Consider the following 18,293-nt stretch of genomic DNA (forward strand, 5'->3'; position numbering starts at 1 on the left):
GGTTGGCCTGTTCAGGCGCAGGGCATACTTGCAGCCTATGCTAAGAGCAGGGATGATTTTATATAGGGATTGTGATTTTGATAAGAGGTTTTTTTTCTCTATACTTGATAATGTTTGACAAAGTGGCAGTAAAATGCCCAAGCGTTGCCTAGTTGCATTCTGTGAAGTGCACTGCCTGCAAACAGTAACTGCAGCCTGGTGACAGGAGGTAATTCATCTAGTTTGTACCAAAACGTGTACAGTTGGCATGAAATAATGGAGAGGCCCAAAAGAAAATGCAAAGCTGCGTTAAGTGAAGCACCACCACTTAACTGGGTGCAGGTTTGTTACTGGTTGTGTGGACGAAGGACTTTGCTGCTTCTTCAGTTTGGTTTGAAAAATAGGAAAATTGTCGAAGCCCCCAGATCTATCATTCCTACTTTTCTGGAATATAGGAGCAAATAATGGAAACATACTCAATTTTCTTTATTAAAATTTGTTGTATTTTGTAATTATATACAGATTTTGTTGCCTGTCACTTTTTGAATTTTTGTTTTTTCTATGGTTGGATTTGCAAATAAAACATCGGTAGAGACTCAGTCAAAACTAAATGTTTTTAAAAGAGGAAATTTTGGGAGAAATGCTTCTTAGTGATTCACTCCATTGCACTAGGTGTGATTACAAAAGGGTAAATAAAACTTCGGGACGTACCCAGCAGTGAAGACTTGGTGCAGATTTGTTCATTGTATTTTAAACTACTTGATTTTTTTGAAGCCATAACAAGCACTGCCTCCTCGGTGTCTGCACACTCAGCTGTCCCCTAAACTAACTTTATCGAATCCTTGTGGGCCATCAGCTAGTCTGAAGTGCAGGAGGTCTTCCTCTTTCTTCCTGTGGCACAAGGTTATGCCATTGCTGGCATTAACAGCGTTCCTGGAATGCCCCTGGTGCCTGACTAGGAAGGATGCGCTCCTGGAGCATGTCCAGGGGATTGCAGCACTTGTGTTGTCTGTCAAACCTGACTGAAGGTGGTCAGCAGGTCCAAAATTTGCAAGGTTTGGGAACACTTTAGGAAACTTTAGGCTAGGAAACTAGGCTAAACCCAGATCTTTCTCTCAGAGACAGCCGTATCATCTAACTCGGAGGTGCAAGTTACCCCACAGCCTCAAAGACAGCTCGGGTTAGGATAAGAGGGGACTCTAATTTGGAAGAGCAAAAAAATGCAGATGATGTGAGGTGTCCAGGTGTAGGGCCAGAGCAGTGCTCCCCATGTCCTTGAAATCTTGTGGTTCTTACGTGGCACATCAAATGTCTCCCCGTGCCCACCAGCTGAAATCTTTGATTTTATATTCTTCCCTTTCAAGGTCCAGATTAGTCCTATTCCATTCTACCTGGGTGTTAGTCCCAACAGCAGAAAGCTGTGGTTACAAGGGAGACAGACCAAGATCATCATCTTTGCAACTGAAAAACAAACATTTTCCTTAGTCCCTACAATCATGAAAATCAGCATCTGCATCCATTTTAGTGTCCTCTGTGAGCTTTTACAAAACATGTGTGCAGTGTTTGCTGAGGTACGACTGCCTCCTTCATTCCCCTCCTATTCCTGCCTGCCTCCTCTCTTTAATTTTTTCCCTTCTCCCTTTTTTTACGTTTTATCACCAGGATTCTGAGCCGTGAGGGGCACAGCTGCCATCGTGCCTTCAAGAATTTCTGCTCCCAAAGGTTTTCTGTTCCTCTGCTGCAACTTGGGCACCTGGAGCTGCACAAACACATTCCTGCAGGCTGTGTTAGGAACCTGTCCCGGCGCAAGCTCAAGGGGCTCAAACTGATGGATTTCCCCATAACCCAGCTAAAGAATTGCTCCCAATTACTGTATTTTCACTTTTGTGTCAGAGAAGTACAAGGTCAGGATGCTTTTGGAAGAGCTGCCCTTTCTAGCTGAGGGGCAATAGTGAATTACAACTAAGCTACCTGTACACTTAGCACTCTCCACTGTATTTTCACATGGGCTCTCCTGTCATTTTCAGTACTTATCATTGTGTAGTGATGACATTGTTCAGACTTTTAAAGTTGAGGCCCTATTTTCCTATGTTCCCCTTTTTCTTTATCCCCATTACTTATTAGATGTAATTCTTTCTTTTCTGTGTAAAGCTTTAATCACACCAGGAATAATGCGTGCAGCAACACTGCTTGAGGATGCTTTCACTGGTACTGGCGCTCCCATGGGAGAACAGAGGTGTTTGCTCGTTTAATTTCTGATTAGGAATGCAAGGATTGCCCAATAGCAAGGGACAACTGCCTTCAGAAATACAGAAAGGGAAAACACCCTAAGTGTGGTGACACATCTTGCAGCCGTATTCCAAGGATGAGCTGCCGTGTCATCCTTTACGGAGGTCTGATGCTTCACTGCTGTCCTTAAGATGGAAGAGCAAATATAAAAAGGGCAGAGAGCTCTCCACTGTGCCTCTTTCCACAGCAAGAAAGTTATTTCCTGTGTAAGAGGAAATTTAATGCCAAAAAGGTAGTATCACAAATTCAGTCTACCACTGCCTAGTCCAAGCAGAGTGTCAGGATGAATTTAACAGAAAAATTTGGTTTTCCACCCTTCATATACCACTCCCCTCCACCAGCGTGATGTGTGTCAGATTAAAAAGAAGCTCTGGATGAGATCAGATCTGCAGTACTCCCAGGAGTACCCTACCCACCTCAGCCTGGGTCTGCGTGGAGGCTGAACCATGGAGGGACAAGCAGAGGTGACAAGAGCTGCACTAGCACAAGACAGCACACACTTAAAGTTAAAAAAGCACCCCAAATCATCAGTGCACTGCTCAGGTGGCAATGAAGCAGAGGGATTTGAAAAGTCAGCACAGGGTGAGCTTGCCGTGGATGGAGAGGGCTGCTGTGCTCAGGCAGGGTGTGAGGGCGAGATCTCCCAGGATGCCCAAGCAGCCCCATTCAATGGCTGTCAAGGGCGCTCATGGCCATTTTTTGGGCCCGGAGCGCAAACTTGAGCCCACCTCACATGGTATTAAGGGCACTTACCATGGTTTTTTGGGCCCAGAGCACACCACCAGAGCACCTCAGCTGGTATTAAGGGCACTCATAACGTTTTTTCACACCCAGAGCACACTGTGAGCCCATCTCAAGCAGTATTAAGGGCACCCATGGTGCTCTTCTGGGCCCGGAGCCCACCTCAGCCAGTATAAAGGGCACCTGCAGCATTTTTTCAGGCCCAGAGCTCACCATGCACCTGCCTCAGCCATTACTAAGGGCACCCACAGCACTTTTTTGGGCCTGGAGCATGCCACATGCCCGCCTCAGCTGGAATTAAGGGCATTCATGGTGTTTTTTTGGGGCTGGAGCACACTGGGAGCCCAGTTCAGCTGGTATTGAGGCTAGGCTGCTCGTGATGTTTTTTCAGGCCTGGAGCACACCATACGCCTGCTTCAACCAGCATTAAGGCCATTCACAGTGTTTTTGTGGGCCCAGAGCTCACCGTGCGCCCACCTCAGCCGGTGTCAATGGCACTCAAGGCGTTTTTTTGGTCTCAGATTGCACTGTGTGCCCACCTCAACTGGCATCAAGGGCACTCTTTGTTTTTTCAGCGGTGAAGCACACCACCAGCTTGCGTCAGTTGGTATCAAAGGTACTCACAGTGTTTTTTCAGGCCCGGAGCACACCGTGAGCCCACCACAGCAGTATTAATGGCACTCATGGTGATTTTTCAGACCCAGAGTACACCTCGCGCCTGCCTGAGCTGGTACCAAGGGCACCCATGGTGCTTTTTTGGGCCCAGAGCACACCATGTGCCCCCTCAACCAATATTAATGTCACGGTGTTTTTTCAGGCCTGGAGCACACCATGTATCCATCTCAGCTGGTCTTAAGGGCACTCAAGACATTTTTGTGGGGCCGGAGTGCATGATGTGCCCACCTCAGCCACTACTGAGGGCACTTAACAGTGTTTTTTTGGGCCTGCAGCTCACCACCAGCCCACCTCAACCGGTGTCAAGGGCACTCATGCTGATTTTTCAGGCCAGGAGTGCACCGTGCACCCACCTCAGCTGGCATTAAGGGCCCTCAAGACATTTTGTCAGGCTGGCAACTCACCACACGCCCGCCTCAGCCGGTATTAATGGCACTCAAGGCATTTTTTCGGTCCTGGGGCACACCATGAGCCCAGCTCAGCCGGCATCGAGGCCACTCACAGTGTTTTTGTGGGCCCGGAGCTCACCGTGCGCCCGCCTCAGCCGGTATTAATGGCACTTACGGCGTTTTTTCGGGCTCGGATCGCACCATGCCGCCGCCTCACCCCGGCTCCCTCGGCGGGAACGCGTGAGGCGATGGCGCGAGGCGGGCTGAGCCGGGGCGCGTGCGGTGGGGGCGCGGCGCATGCGCCAAGATGGCGGCGGGGCGGTGTGGGGGAGGGGCGGCGGGGCGCAGGCGCTGAGGGGCGGTGGCGGCAGCCGGGGGGGGGGAGCACCGGGGTCGGAGGCGGGAGCGCGAGCGCACCGGGCGGGCGCGCGCGGCGGCGGCGGCGGCGGCGACGGGGCGGGAACCGGGGCGGGGGTGAAGGGGAGGGAGGTCCCGAGCATGCCCGGGGGGGCGGAGCCGGCGCCGCTCGACGCATGCGCGGCGTGAGGCGGGTGGGAGGTGCAGGGCCGCGGTGGCGGCGCTCGGCGAGGGTAACAATGGCGGCGGCGGTGGCGGCGGCGGGCGGTGGGACCGGGGCCGGGCCCGGCGGCGCAGCTGCGGCAGCGGCGGCAGCAGCGGGGGCTGTGGCGGTGAGCGGAGGCGCAGGCTGCGCGGCCCTGTCGGTGTCGCGGCGGAAGGACGGCGGCCCGACGGGGAAGTTCTGGGAGAGCCCGGAGACGGTGTCCCAGCTCGACTCGGTCCGCGTCTGGCTGGGGAAGCACTACAAGAAGGTGCGGGCCCGGCGGGGGCGCGGGGACTGGGCGGCGGGTGGGTGGTGGGGTGGTTTAACGGTCCCTCACGGCCCCTTCCCGCCGGGGCTGCCCGGCACCGCCGGCCTTTGTCAGCCGCGGCCTGGCCGCCGCGCCCGGCCCCTCCTGAGGGAACCGGGGGGTGGGGGGGCCCGCTCCCCTCCCCTCCCCTCACAGAGGCGGCCGGTGCCCGCTCCCCTTACAGAGGGGAGCTCTCACAGGCTGCGTTCGCAGCCGGGCCAGGCCCCAGCGGGAAGTTTTCCTGTGCGGGCAAGTCCCGGGCTCCGCTTGGCAGGGTGTTTTTGTACGGCTTTTTTGCTTAAACCGCGCCCCGGAGGTGTCGGGTGTTTAAAAAGAAAGAAAGAAGAACAAAAAAAAAAAAAAAAAACAACAAAAACAACTCTTCGTGCTGTTTGGAACCGTGTTGCACCGAATCTGGTGTGTTTTGAACGCTCTGTGTGTGTTGCTTGGACTCCAGGTTCACTTTTTGGTAGTGCCGTTGCTCCCTACGCATTACCCTTGTCGTCCTCTTCCTCTTTCAGGTAGCGTGTTCGCTGTTCCTTTGCTTTGTTCTCAAGTGTTTTTCCTGTAACGAGGATTTTGTAACTTTCCTTCAACACCTAAGCGTCGAAAAACCACCTGAGATGAACTTCCCATACGACAAATCTATGTCTCTAGACAGCTTTGTAGCCATCCTAGGAAGAGCGTTAGCTGGGGCAGAGCCGTGTCAAGGAGAGATGCTTGGACAGCCTCAGAGTGCCTTAATCTCTCTGTTGACCTGCGATTTGCAGTCCATCCCTCCGCTCTTTGGTAGGTCTGGTGTCCGTAACCCACAGGGAGGTTTGCCCGTGGCTCTGCGGGTGCCGCTGGTGGGGTTATTTTTGTGGCAGTGCCCTGGAATGGGCACCTGCGTTAAAAACCGGAGCGGGTTTGGAGGGGTGTTTTACCGGTCCTTCCACATAGCTTTTTCCAGCGCAGCCACGTACAGTCGAATCTGCACAATGAGGGGGAGGCAACAGTTTGAGGGAGCAGCTTCAACTATTTGTGTTGATAAGGGAATTGTAACATCAAAGTATATCTGCAGTTTTTCTTTGTTTTGATTGTTCTCCTCTGCTGTTTCTACGCTTCTGTGGCGGAGCGCTCTTATTTCATTTTCACAATCAAACACCCACCAGAAGACAATAAACTTTTGAAATAACTTTGAACTGGCAGCTGCCATTTTGCAGAAGAGCAAGTCATGTTAGTAAAAGCATTAACGGTTGTTGTCCCTCGCTGCTGTGAATCAAAACTGTCTAGACGAGCTGGTTCTCACCTTATGAGCCTGGCAGGTCCTCTTATCTGCAGTTCAGGATGGGAGCTTTCAGTTTGTACGCCAAAGCAAAACTCCTTTATTATAACTGGTTTACACTTATCGGTCTTACTGGTTATAAAGATTAGATGCTTATATTTACTACTGAAACTCTGGAAGGTAATTAGAATTGAGCTAAGAAGAAATCTCCACTGGGCAAAAGAATTTCAGAAAAGTGCTGTGCAAAATACTTCTAAAAAACTGAAAATTAGTTTTGTTTTGGGAAACAAGGAAACTGATACTACTGACGATTAAAGATAGAATCATAGAATCATTTAGGTTGGAAAAGACCCTTGGGATCAGAGAGTCCAACCATCAACCCACTTTACAAAGTTCTCCCCTAGATGTGTCCTTAATACTCTAAATGGAAGTGTTAATTCCTTTTTGATGTGCAGTAAATGGACTCTGTTCATCTTGCGTTATTTTTCTTTGTATGATGGACAGTTCATTCTTAATTTTGTTTCCTGTAACTCAGGTGGCAGCTTTGCTGTAGGTTCGTGACTCCTTTCAGATTATAGCTGACTTTTGTCCAGTTTGTGCTCTTAGAAATAGATATATATACACATCTCAGCAGTGGTGATGCCAAGTTGTGCCCAACTTTGGGAGCCCCGGGGATGTTGGGGAGCAGCCAGAGAGAATCCCGAGAGCAGGAGCGAGCTTGGTCAAGGATCCAGAAGTCACAATGGGCAAGGAGAGAGTTAGAGAATCGCGATTACCTCATTCTTACCTCTAGATCAGACAAGTCTTCCAATACCTGAGAGTTCTCCGTGCCTCTAGAGTATAGCTAAAAAAGTAAGAGGTTTGAATAATGTTTGGAAAACTTGCACTGGTTATTGGAAAACTCTTCTTAACAGGGAGGAGTGGGCTCAAGTCGAGGCAGTGTGGTCAATCTGTGTCAGATCTTTTGGTGATAAAATCTGTTGGTTTTGTAATGTGTTGGTGTGATGTACTGTTTTCCTGACACAAACCTTTAGATCCTGTTTCTTCTTGGCTAAAGTGCTGGCAGTGAGGAAGGCCCTTCCCTGGCTGTGCAGAAAGTGCACCCTGGGAGCTTGCGTCGGGGAGGCTCAGGTGGTTGGGCAGAGGATGCCTGTAAAGATGGAAGGAACACTGGAGGGGCTGTTAGTGACAACAAACATAATGACAGAAAACAGAATTGTTCATTAAAAACTTCCTCCTGCTCCCTGTTTTTTTGTGTGTGTCATGTCTGGAAGTCATCTTGTGCTCTTTCTCTGCGCTGAGAGTTGCAGGAGGTCCCCCGCTTCTCCCCAGGCCTTGGACCCCGCAGTATGGATGTTGGAGCCTTTCTTCCCTGTGAGTTGGAAACGGGTTTCTGCTCTGGTTTTTAAGGCCTGGGGGATCTGACAGGCTTTCATAGCATTTGAGCGAACTAACTCTGGTGACATCAAGGTGTCCGCTGTAAGTAGAAATTTGTACTTCAAAAGTAAACTGGGCAATTCCCTTTTTACTATATTAATTCTCAGTGATCTCCAATATTGTGTTATTTAGGTAGTTGCCTTGACATTAAGCAACAAATAGCTGGTATTAAAATGTCTTGTCATAAAGTAGAGTTGTTTCTTGTGTTTAAAATATCTTCCTGAGGTAGTTTGGGATGGGTTTTCTTTGCATATGTATTATGAAGGATGCAGAAACCAACGTTGGCCTTACAACTGTTAGTCCCTAAGCACCGTTCCCAGTGTGTTCCATCGTGTCCTGTTCAATATATTGGACTTTAGGAGCTTGAGCTACTCGGTGGTTCCGAAAGCTGTGCCCTGCTCCACTGGGACAGAAGGCTGGAAAACTGATTTTTTGGTGGGGGCAGAGAGGAGAGTGGTTTGTTCTGGTTTTTAAAGAGCAATTGGAGTGTTGTCTTAAAGGGTGAGTTAAAGAGAAGATACGATGGGCTGTCTGTATAGACACTAAACTGCAGAGATGAGGGATATCATCACTTGGAAATCTGGGTGGTTGGTTGAGCATCTCGGACCCGCTTGCACTCGTGTCAAATGTAGAATAATAAGTTTTCTTTCTGCGTTAGTGGAGTGCGGTGCTGTTGTGAGGTGTTGGACGGGAGCGCGCCTGTTTTACCGCAGGAGGGTAAGGACGGGCGGCAGCGTGGGATCCCTTTATGCCCTGCTATTAATAAGCCTCAGCCCAACAGCGAGGAGGGACGAGCTGCTTCTTGGCAGCCGTTGGGAAATGGCAGTTGTTGTGCCCGAAGATGTCTGTCTGGAGACCACCTGCTTGTTCAGCGTCAGCCAGGAGCTGAATTTAGAGGATTTGTCGTTATCTTTCAGCTGGCCCTGACTCTGACTCCTCGTGTCGGTGCTAACCTTATCAAGTATTTCTTCAGTGTCTGACCTTGATCTAATCTGAGGGAGGATTTTTCTCTGTGTTTGCAGCTCTTTTGTGTTCTCACCTTTAAAAAAAGGTTATAACCTAAATCAAAGCATTTTAATGTTGGTTTTCCTTTCCCTGTTATTTAGTGGTCTCAGCTGGAATGTTCTTTGTTTTGGGGGAAGGAAAGGATTTTGTGCATCGGGGCTACAACGCAGAGCTGTGATGTGGTTATTTGAGGTCAGTAACCACATCAGAACTGGGAATATGAATCTGTCCCTTACGCCCGTGACAAAGGCTTTCCAGTGCAGCTGCAATGGCAAATCTTGCTGGTGAAGAGATTTCCTCTGCTCGTGGTTACTCTCTATTCTTGAATGATTTGAGTTACGCTAAAAGACTTCTGACCATACATGTCTTCTGCTTAAGGATACGTGGGTGTTTTTGTATCTCTAATTGACGTTGAAATGTTAGAACAGTCTTTGCTGTGGCAGTGGGTCTTTGGTATTTCAGCACTTGAACAAAATCCTCTTATGCCAAAGCTGTGTGTCTAGGAACAGGACATCATTTCTGTCTCCTGGAATTCACTGTTTAAAAACCTTCATTTGCTGCAGAATCACTTTCTGCTTCTGTCTGCTGTGGAGACTAGTGGAAAACTTGCAGATATATTGTGACTCCGGTCCTCTGTGGTCCCCTCAAACCCCCAGCGTATTGATCAGGAAATCATCTTATTTATTTTGCTGATTTAAAGATCTGTTTGTAGTGCTGGTTAGTGTGCATAAATGTGTAAGAGGAGTCTTTTGTGTTTCCTTTTGAAGGTTTTTTTGCCCTTATTGTTTAGGGGGTACCCCAGGCAAAGAAGTGACTTTCCTGTATAAAAAATTTGCAATAGTGGCAATGCAGAATAGAGCCGGGGGCTCTTAATGTTATCTTCTTTTCTCATAGCTTCCAGCTGTCAGTGCCTCTTGCAAGAGGTAAAAATGGGATCTGCAAATAAAGGAATAAGTGCCTGAAAAATTTCATGTGTCTAAGAATATGTTTTTCCAGGTATATTCTCATGTAAATATGTTTTGCTGAAGGAAAATGTTGAAAAAAGAAATACAGTACGTCAATACAAGAATACAACCTCTCCTGCATTCGGTTTTTCACTAAGGTTGCAGTGCTGGGTGCTCCGCGTCATCGTGTATTTACAGCAGGCAGAGTTATCCTGAGGAATCTCATTTACGTGTAACAAAGAAACCCTACTGGAAAACCCTAAACTTTGACTATTTCCTTGTTGATTTTCATTTTCTGTTCTTGTTGGCTTGTTTGTGTGACAAATAAGTTCCTTCTCTACTTATCTTTTTCATGAATTATTTTCCCATGGTTTATTTAATCCTCAAACTGGTAGTTGAGAGAACCTTAGCTCGAGGGTTATGCAGAAGGCAGTTTTGTACTAGGTGCCCTAAAGAGGCTGTGCGTGTAAGTCAACTGTATGGGTCAAGGGGCAGATTTGTGAAATTTAAAGTTTTTTGATTTGTTATTGCTTGGGTTTTTTTTTTTAAATAATGGCCGTAAATACAGAATTGTTCTATACTTCTGTTTCACTGTTAGTAGGAGACATCAATGCTTGCTGATGCAACAAAATGCTTGTTGCGTTTTATAGATTTTTTTGGTGCTTTATTAATTTAAAATACTGTGTTAAACTTGACACAAAAAGCTTTAAGACTTTTAACCTGTACAGAAAAAGCAAATGTAGCAGTACAGAGTCTTTTTCCCATTAAATGAGTTATGGTGGTTATGAGGATTTTTCTCTAGTCAGCGTTGCCAGAGTGAAGACTGCATAGCTTCTGAGAAAATACGCAAAAGCTGCTTTTGCATTTTTTTTTTTTATCTTCCTGGAGTATGTCTCCCATGCAAAACTAAAGGTGCACTACTACAATGTACTCTGTTTTACTGGGAAAAAGTTTATAACTGTCGATCTAGGTATGTATTTTGAGAAATTGGTACAGCAAGGTGGGCAGACAGTCTTAAATAGCTGGGTTTAAACTGGAGCCAGTGGCTTTGCTTTTTGAACATGTTTAACGTGTACGTCTTGTGAATGTGTTCAAGACCAAAGCTGTCTTAGTAATAAAAATGGGAGTATTTAATACGAAGTCTGGCACTTGATCTGCTATACTTTTGTTTTCACATTTGTGCAAATCCTGAATCTGTAGTTCGGCAGATACCTGTTCTGCCTGCACCTTTTAATTTGCATTTGTTTGCTTGCATTATAATTGGCATAGCTGAACTGAAAGCTAAGAGTTTTATTCAGACTTGAATCAGGAAGGTTGAACGTGCAAAATGATGTGAGCTCTAGGGCTATTAGCTGTGACACACTATATCTGTGAGCATCCTGGGTGTGATAGTCGCTTATTTTTAAACTCTACAAAAATAATACAGGATAAGTCTTTTATTAACAGCTATAAAAATACACAGCACTGTATGTGTCTTGGTAATCGTCCTTCTTGATTTAGCAGCCGGTAGAACACTGATAAAAAGGGTTCTGGCAAATCTAGCAATAGGGATTGAAGTATTATTCTGTGCCTCCCTGCTGGAGGTTTTACCAGTGGTAACAAAGGCGTGAGAGCGTCAGCTCCCCGCTGAGCTGCAGCACCTGGTCAGCCTACGGAGGGGCTGGGATGGGGTTTTCCATGAAGATGCTGGGATTAACTGGGGCATCGGAGTGAGTCACATGCTCCAATTTACTATCCGCCCTAAGATCGGTAATTCCAACAAAAGATTGCTTTCAATTGCTCTGGTGGATTCAGCTGCAGCACCCAGAGCTGCTAGTCCAAAAATCATAAAGAAAATAGTTGCCAGGGGAGAGGAGCATGAGGGTCTAGAGGTTTTTAAAAAGCCTGAGAGCAAAAGTCTTTTTCTTTAACTAGAGTCTAACAACAACAAAGACTGACTGTTATTGCTGCTCCATATCGCTGTGGTAGCTGATGAGAATTGATAGGAGTTATTAATTGGGTAAAATTGTCACAGTTGCCTGCCTTTCACAGGGGGAGGGAGGAGGGCTAAGAAAAATGCAGCTTTGGAAGTTTAGCCTTCTGTTCTCTATAGGCTCATGTTTCTGGATTAGTTTTTATACACAGGGCAGGACGGCTGAGCGGTCTGACAGGTATTTGCGTCCTTTGAGTTGATAAGATTTAATTTCTCAGATATGTTTATCTGTCTCTTAACAAGTGCTGAAGGAACTTGCATCTCGGGGTGGTCGGGTACTGTGGAATTGTGGAAAAGTCAGTGTCTTTGTAACGTCTTTTGCTCTGTATATGGTGCTTTGGAAAGCTTAGTTAGATTTGACTGCTGTTTAACACCTCTGCTTCAAACTTTTGAGGGTTCTGGCTCTCAATTTTTTCAAGGGGCTTCAGAAGAATGTGATCTGAGGGAAGAGCAAAGGCCACGTGGTTCATAGTGTTACCCAGGGAAATGACTGTAGGGTACCTAGTGTTACTCCATATTCTACGTGAAGAAGTAATGTTTGTTCTACACTTAGAAATCTTCTGGCATGGTGAGGAGATTATACCCAGTAAGTGAACATTGTAATATTAGGAGTAATGAAAACTCAGCAGCCGTGGGACTGTATTTTATATTCCATGCTGTGATTTCTGCTTTTACATATATGCATTTTATTAGAAGTATAACGTTGGGAAACGCTTAGATTGTTGCAAAGCGTTGCAAATGTGGTTGTCTGGATCAGTTTTTCTCTCTGTACATGACATGCTATATAGTACCAAATGGATGCTTTTAGGATTAATGTGTAGTAGTTGATTACAGAAGGAGCTTGCAAAGTTGCTGTAGAAGCTTTGTGTATGTGTGGGCCAGAATTAGTCTGTTTCTTTATTAGGAACTACAAATCAGATTGAAGTAGTTAATCTCTGTCTGTAAAACACTGGGGGCCGTGATGAACTGATGATGATTCACAGATATGTGCTGTGTTTTAAGAGTAAAGCTTGAAAAGTGTTTGTGCCGTGGTGCTCCTCCTGTGCACGTACCTCCCCCCCCAGCCACAGAGTGATCCTTAAATCTTAAACCATGCTCTGCAACTGATAAAGTGGTCTGGGGAACGAGTAAACCAGTCTTCATGTTTTATTATCCTCTATCCCAAGTAAGCGCGTGTTTTTTGTCTTTCAGTATGTTCAAGCAGATGCTCCTACCAATAAAACACTGGCTGGGCTGGTGGTGCAGCTGCTGCAATTCCAGGAAGATGCCTTTGGAAAACATGTCACCAATCCTGCCTTCACAAAGCTTCCTGTGAGTATCGGGGTTAACCCGCTGCTTTACAGCAGCGTGTTTTGTTCTTCCTCCAGTATCGGTGCTGCTGGTGGGCTTCCAGGTGATTGGGAGAGCTGTGCTTCGTCTGAGGTTTTTGTTGATGCATCCTCTGGAAAGGGTGAAATAGCACAGTCCTCCTTAAAAGCAGATTTTTCAATATAATTCATCTTATTTTCTGTACATTTGGAAGCGATTTCCTGAATATTGTGGAAAGGTTTTAATTTCTAGTAAAATTCTATGTAAACTTGTAAATGTTAAGTCAAATCTGTTTGGACTTAAGCATCCTAAACTGACTGAATAACACGCACTTTCCAAAACAAACAAGTTTCCATTGGGCGTTTCTGTTGATTAAACATCAAACTTGTAATGCTGCCGGTGCTGAAAAATGGCTTTACCGTGTTCTTTACAGTTACCTAATTAGTCTGGGATAGCTTTTCAGTTGCTCAGGATATTGGTACACAGAAATGATATTGATGTTTTAAGGGTTTCTTATTTAAAGTTCAAACTTGGCCCATCTTCAGCAGTAGTACCCTAGTGATTGTCTTCAGAAATGAGTCCTGTTGTGCTTGGAACCCTGCCTACCACCAAAACAATCTCGTCTGAGTGAAGTCTAAACAACTGATAGAGGGAAGAGGGATGCAGCAAACGCTAAGGACAAAGTAACGAAGGGATTCCAGATGTGAAAGGCAAGGACCGCAGCATGGTGTCTAGCACCCAGCTGGCTGGTTTTAGGGTAGGTTTCATGGGCCAAGGCAACTGTCATAAACATTGTGCACATCAGCAGGAAGGTCTTTGCTCGTCTTTGCCACAGAGTGCTGGCTGGGAACTTACGGGCGTGCAATCTAGGGTTCTATTTAGATATACGTACAGAGTGGGAAATATCATAAACTGAAGTTGTTCTGAAAACTATTGAAAGTCCTCCTATCTTCTTTGGTCCACCACTTACAGAATAGTATTTTTTATTATTTTATGGTGATTGTTTTTCCCTGGAGGTTTTGCTTATGTAAATTCTTTTGTGAGGAGTGTGAATTCATGTGTGTTTTCTCCAGAAGAGGAGTCTTCAAACTTATTAATTTCTTGGTGCTTAGGAATACGCAAAGATGCACCACGAGGTACCATTAAGATGTATCTTACCATTTCTTCCATTCTGATCACCTGGTTCCTCAGTGGTAATGGAAAGATGTGGAGACAGAAGTGAATGTTGCTGTGGTTTATTTTGATATGGCAAAGTAGACCATAAAACTACCCATATTCAACAAGTTGATAAACCTTTTGAGTGCTCTGAAGTCTTAAATCAATTTGTCTTATCTTAAAAATAGGTAATAAAGATTTCAGTGGTATTGTAAATATGTTGTTCCCGTGTTTAACTATTCTTGCTGTTTCAAAGGTCTAATCTGATCAAATTTGCTCAGCTTAAGTTTACAGCAGTTGGATCTCTCTGCTCTCAATTGCTTCCGACAGAAGGCAACTCATCAGTACATCTTCCTTTGTATTGTTTTGTGCTCTTAAGAGGAGGTTAGCTATCACTTTGTACGTGCAATTTAAGATACTGGTCCAGTATTTTAAGAAGGTTTTATTATTCTGCCATAGCGCTTTGGAGACGTGCAGAGTGGTTTGGTGTTACAGAACTATGTCTGACTTGGGAAGAGAGGTGGGGCGAAGGGATGTCTCTAGTGACATTGCTAATCTCCAAAAATGCATTGCAAAGGTATTGCAGACTTCCACTGAAAAGAAACTGAAAGAAGCTGAAAGGTTAAAAGTTTGTGGTCATCTTAGTGACTGCTCAATATCACCACCTTCCTGGAGCCTGAAGAGGAGGAGGTTGTGCTTTTGTGAAAGAAGCAGCCCCCAAGCCATCAGAACTTCGAGTGCTGTGGACCTGCAGATGGCTGCAAAGTCCTCAATTTGTGACTGCTGCTCACAACTGCCGTCACTAAAGGCTGCTGTTAGTAGTCCATTCCCTGCGTGATGCTGTTCTCCATTAATATGCGCTGCAGTGTTTCCTTTATCAGGGTGGTTTATTGGAGATTAAGTGTTGGTCTTGAGAACTGCAGCTGTTGCAAAACACAGGGACGTGGCTCACCAGGAGCACTTGCTGATGAGGACCTGTGAAACCAAGGTTGTCCTTCCAGTTCACCTTAGAGCCTTTAGATATATTTTCCAAGTGCTAGGCAGCGTACCTCGCGCTCATTCTCTGAAGTGTCTCCCCTTGAGTGCTGGAGGCGCTTATGACAAAAGAAACCTGGTCTTTTCTGTCAGCATTGGAGGTAAACTGCTCTGAGCTGGCCTGCATCTAAATCACTGCAGGCTACATCAGTTGAAATAAAGTTCAGATGTTTTATTCAGTGCTTTAAATGGATGAAATAGACCTTGCGCTTGTGAGAGTGTTGTTAATTTTGTGTTTAAGCTCTGGTTCTTGGCAAGGTTGCCGTACAGTGCAGGGTCTGTGACTAGATCTAGAGTAAATGAAGGACTGTTACAGCTTGACTTCAGTGTGTGTCTTCTGATTATTGCTTTTAGATGCATATCATCTAGTCCTACTGAGGCTCAAAAAAAGAAAAAGCTGATTAATTCTCTTAAAGGCAGTTTTGCAGGTTTCAAGTAAAGGCTATATTAAGATATTAACTCTAAAGATGGCAAATTGTGTGGCTGGTTGATCTTAATTGCCTTGTTATGGTGGATTTTGTTGGGTAAAAATGTTGAGGGCAATCTGGTTTATTGATAGCTGCATCTTTTCTGTGGAACAGGTTTTGTCTAATTGTTAAAAGCAATTTCCTTTTATGCTAGTAGCAACAACCACAGTTTAATAAGAGGGTCTTGCTAGAGTCTGCTGACACTTCAAAAATGTGATTTATGTCTATGGAAGAGATTTGTGTACTGTTTTTCATGATTAAGTATTGTCTGGACTTCCTCTGTGTGGTAGTAAAATTCTAACTTGCCAGAGTCATAGAATCATCATAGAATTGTAGAATGGTTTGGGTGGGAAGGGACCTCAAAGCCCACCCAGTGCCACCCCCTGCCCTGGGCAGGGACACCTCCCACCAGACCAGGTTGCTCCAAGCCCCGTCCAACCTGCCCTTGAACCCCTCCAGGGATGGAGCAGCCACAGCTTCTCTGGGCAACCTGGGCCAGGGGCTCACCCCCCTCACAGCAAACAATTTCTGCCTCACATCTCATCTAAAGTCTCTGTGCCTGCTTGTGCTGCCGGAGGCTTCCGGATCGCTCGCTCAGCCTTGTGCCAGGCTGCAGAACTGCCTTCCACCATTGCACCGTTAATGCGGAAAGGTGTCACTTTGTCATTGGAAGATGTAATGTGGGCTAATGACGGGCAGCTGGATGAAGGCGAAGCTGCAGCAGCAACCCCTGAACTTGGAGTAGGGACCGTTGGGTACAGCAGTGAGATCAACGGTTTCCCCAAGTGCCGGTGAGGTGGGCTTTGCTGCGGCAATTTCATTTGGTTGCGGCATGTCAGCAAAAAGGGAAAGGTCAATTCTGGACGACCATATGTATGTAGGACAGCTGAGGATAAGTAACAGCAACTTGCATGCTAGTACTGCAAAAAGATCCTTTACAGTCAGTCTTCTGGTTTCATGATGGGATTTATTTTTCTTTTTAGAGCAGGTAGCGATTGCTTGCATGTTTGTCAACCAACGCTTGTATTCTCAGAGCCAAGTCTTACGGCAATAAAATCTTTCAGTGTGTTAAAACATTTTGTTTTAATTCAAACTTCTGATCAGAGACTGCTCCATCCATGGAGGACTTTAGTTTGCTAAGAATAGTACCGAAATGCATGCGGCTCATAAACTGGCGAGTACCCGTGCGGCAGCTTTGAGCTCTCTTTATTACTCTGTGCACAGCGGGGCTCTAAACAGATGGTAGACCAGGAGCAGTTCTGTTCTCGTTGAATGCTTATGAAGGATCTTTTTTATGTTGTTCTTGGACACTGGTGTATTTGATATCTCACAGAACTGCTTTGCTTTCCATTAGCAGCTCTAGAGCCAAGGAAGGCGATGTTTCATTTAGGTCCCGTGCTACCATTTTAGCTGCCTGGCTGCAGTATGGGTTTAAAATGCTTGGTTGGTAATGCTAAGACTGTCTGCAATTTGGTGTTCATTCTGTGGTAGCAAATACTCCTGAGGGCTAATATAATAGACTTTAAAGAAAATGACATGTTCTGTTGTAAAAAGTAAGATAAAAGCTAAATCAGAAACATTCCTAATGTAGAAAAACTACTAGGAAGGCCGTTGTCTGTGTGGTGTCTCCAGCTTTGTGCTTTCTCTAGTTTCAGCAGAAGGCAGCTTGCAGAAGGACGCTGGTAACCAGAGCTCAGCCATTAAACAGCTCCCCAGATTCTCTTTTGTGAATTGTACAACTTTCTTATTTTTATTGAAAAAAACACAAAATAGACCAATACTGGTCTGTATGTTTAGCAACCGTATGGAAAGATAAGTTTCATTTCCTATTTCAGTAAATAGTTGGGCATCTTATACCGGCTGGAGCAACCTCAGAAAGGGTCACCTCCAGAGTGCCCCTGGGCTGCTGTGCCTCTCTGACGGGGATGGGAAGAATCGAATGAATTGATTTATCAATCATATTGGAAAGGGATCTGTAACTGTGAAGAGAAGGCCTGGTGGACAGAAACAGAGTTTTTATTTGTTCTATTATGTCAGGTGTTGTTTTCTTTATCACGGGTTAGTTCATCAGTGCTCTTGCATATTTTTCGTATTCCTCTTCCAAATCCTGTATTGAGAACCAGAGAGATCCTGAGTGTCTGTGACTTGTGCTTGAAATTAATCGAGCGTTGCCTTTCCCTGCTCCTGGCTTCAGCTGAGCCATCCCCTTGTCTTCCATTTCTAAGATGACTTTGACCTGAGCTTTTCCTGAGCACATACAAACATCCTGACCAGAGATGTTAGTAAAAGAGAAAAGATAATTCCAAACTAAAATCTATCAGAAAATTGTACCTTTCTGTCTCAGAAAGAGCCCTGCTTTCTTAGTAACCTTTTAGAGGAAGGACTGGGTGGGACTCAGTAGAGCTTTTTGGTCTCCTTGTGCTCCTGTTGGAATTTCAGTTCTTGGATTCAGAGTACCTGTTTACGAACGTGTGACTCCACTGTACTCTGCTATAATTGATAGCGAATGAGTTGGATTTAGTGTATTTTAGAGCAGATGTGCACCGTGACCTTTCCCGATCTTGACAACTTTTTGCTGTGATGGAGGAGGGATGTGAGGAGAGAGCTTTGGGAGCTGTAGCGAATATGGAGCCTGGGTTTTAGATGTTCCTTTTTAACGATTTGTTTTAGTCTGCTTAATACAGATGAAGAGCTTCTTAACTGGCAGCTATGATTTTAGATTTAATGTACTGTGAAATGGATGTTCAAAGAGCAGTTCTGA

At 45.6% G+C, this 18,293-nt stretch overlaps 1 protein-coding gene across 2 annotated transcripts in view; it reads left to right on the top strand.

The window, feature by feature from the left end:
* The first annotated feature begins 4,606 nt into the window (after positions 1 to 4,606).
* The window catches only part of SMARCC1 (SWI/SNF related BAF chromatin remodeling complex subunit C1), a 97,985-nt gene continuing 84,298 nt past the window's right edge, over positions 4,607 to 18,293 (top strand). For both annotated transcript variants that reach the window (XM_074573831.1, XM_074573832.1), the window contains exons 1-2: positions 4,607 to 4,903; positions 12,759 to 12,878. In XM_074573831.1, coding sequence (XP_074429932.1) covers positions 4,607 to 4,903; positions 12,759 to 12,878 — 417 coding nt within the window. The remainder of the gene's footprint in view (positions 4,904 to 12,758; positions 12,879 to 18,293) is intronic.

The sequence above is a fragment of the Larus michahellis genome, chromosome 2 (assembly GCF_964199755.1).
Source record: "Larus michahellis chromosome 2, bLarMic1.1, whole genome shotgun sequence".
In the NCBI taxonomy this organism is placed as follows: Eukaryota; Metazoa; Chordata; class Aves; order Charadriiformes; family Laridae; genus Larus; species Larus michahellis.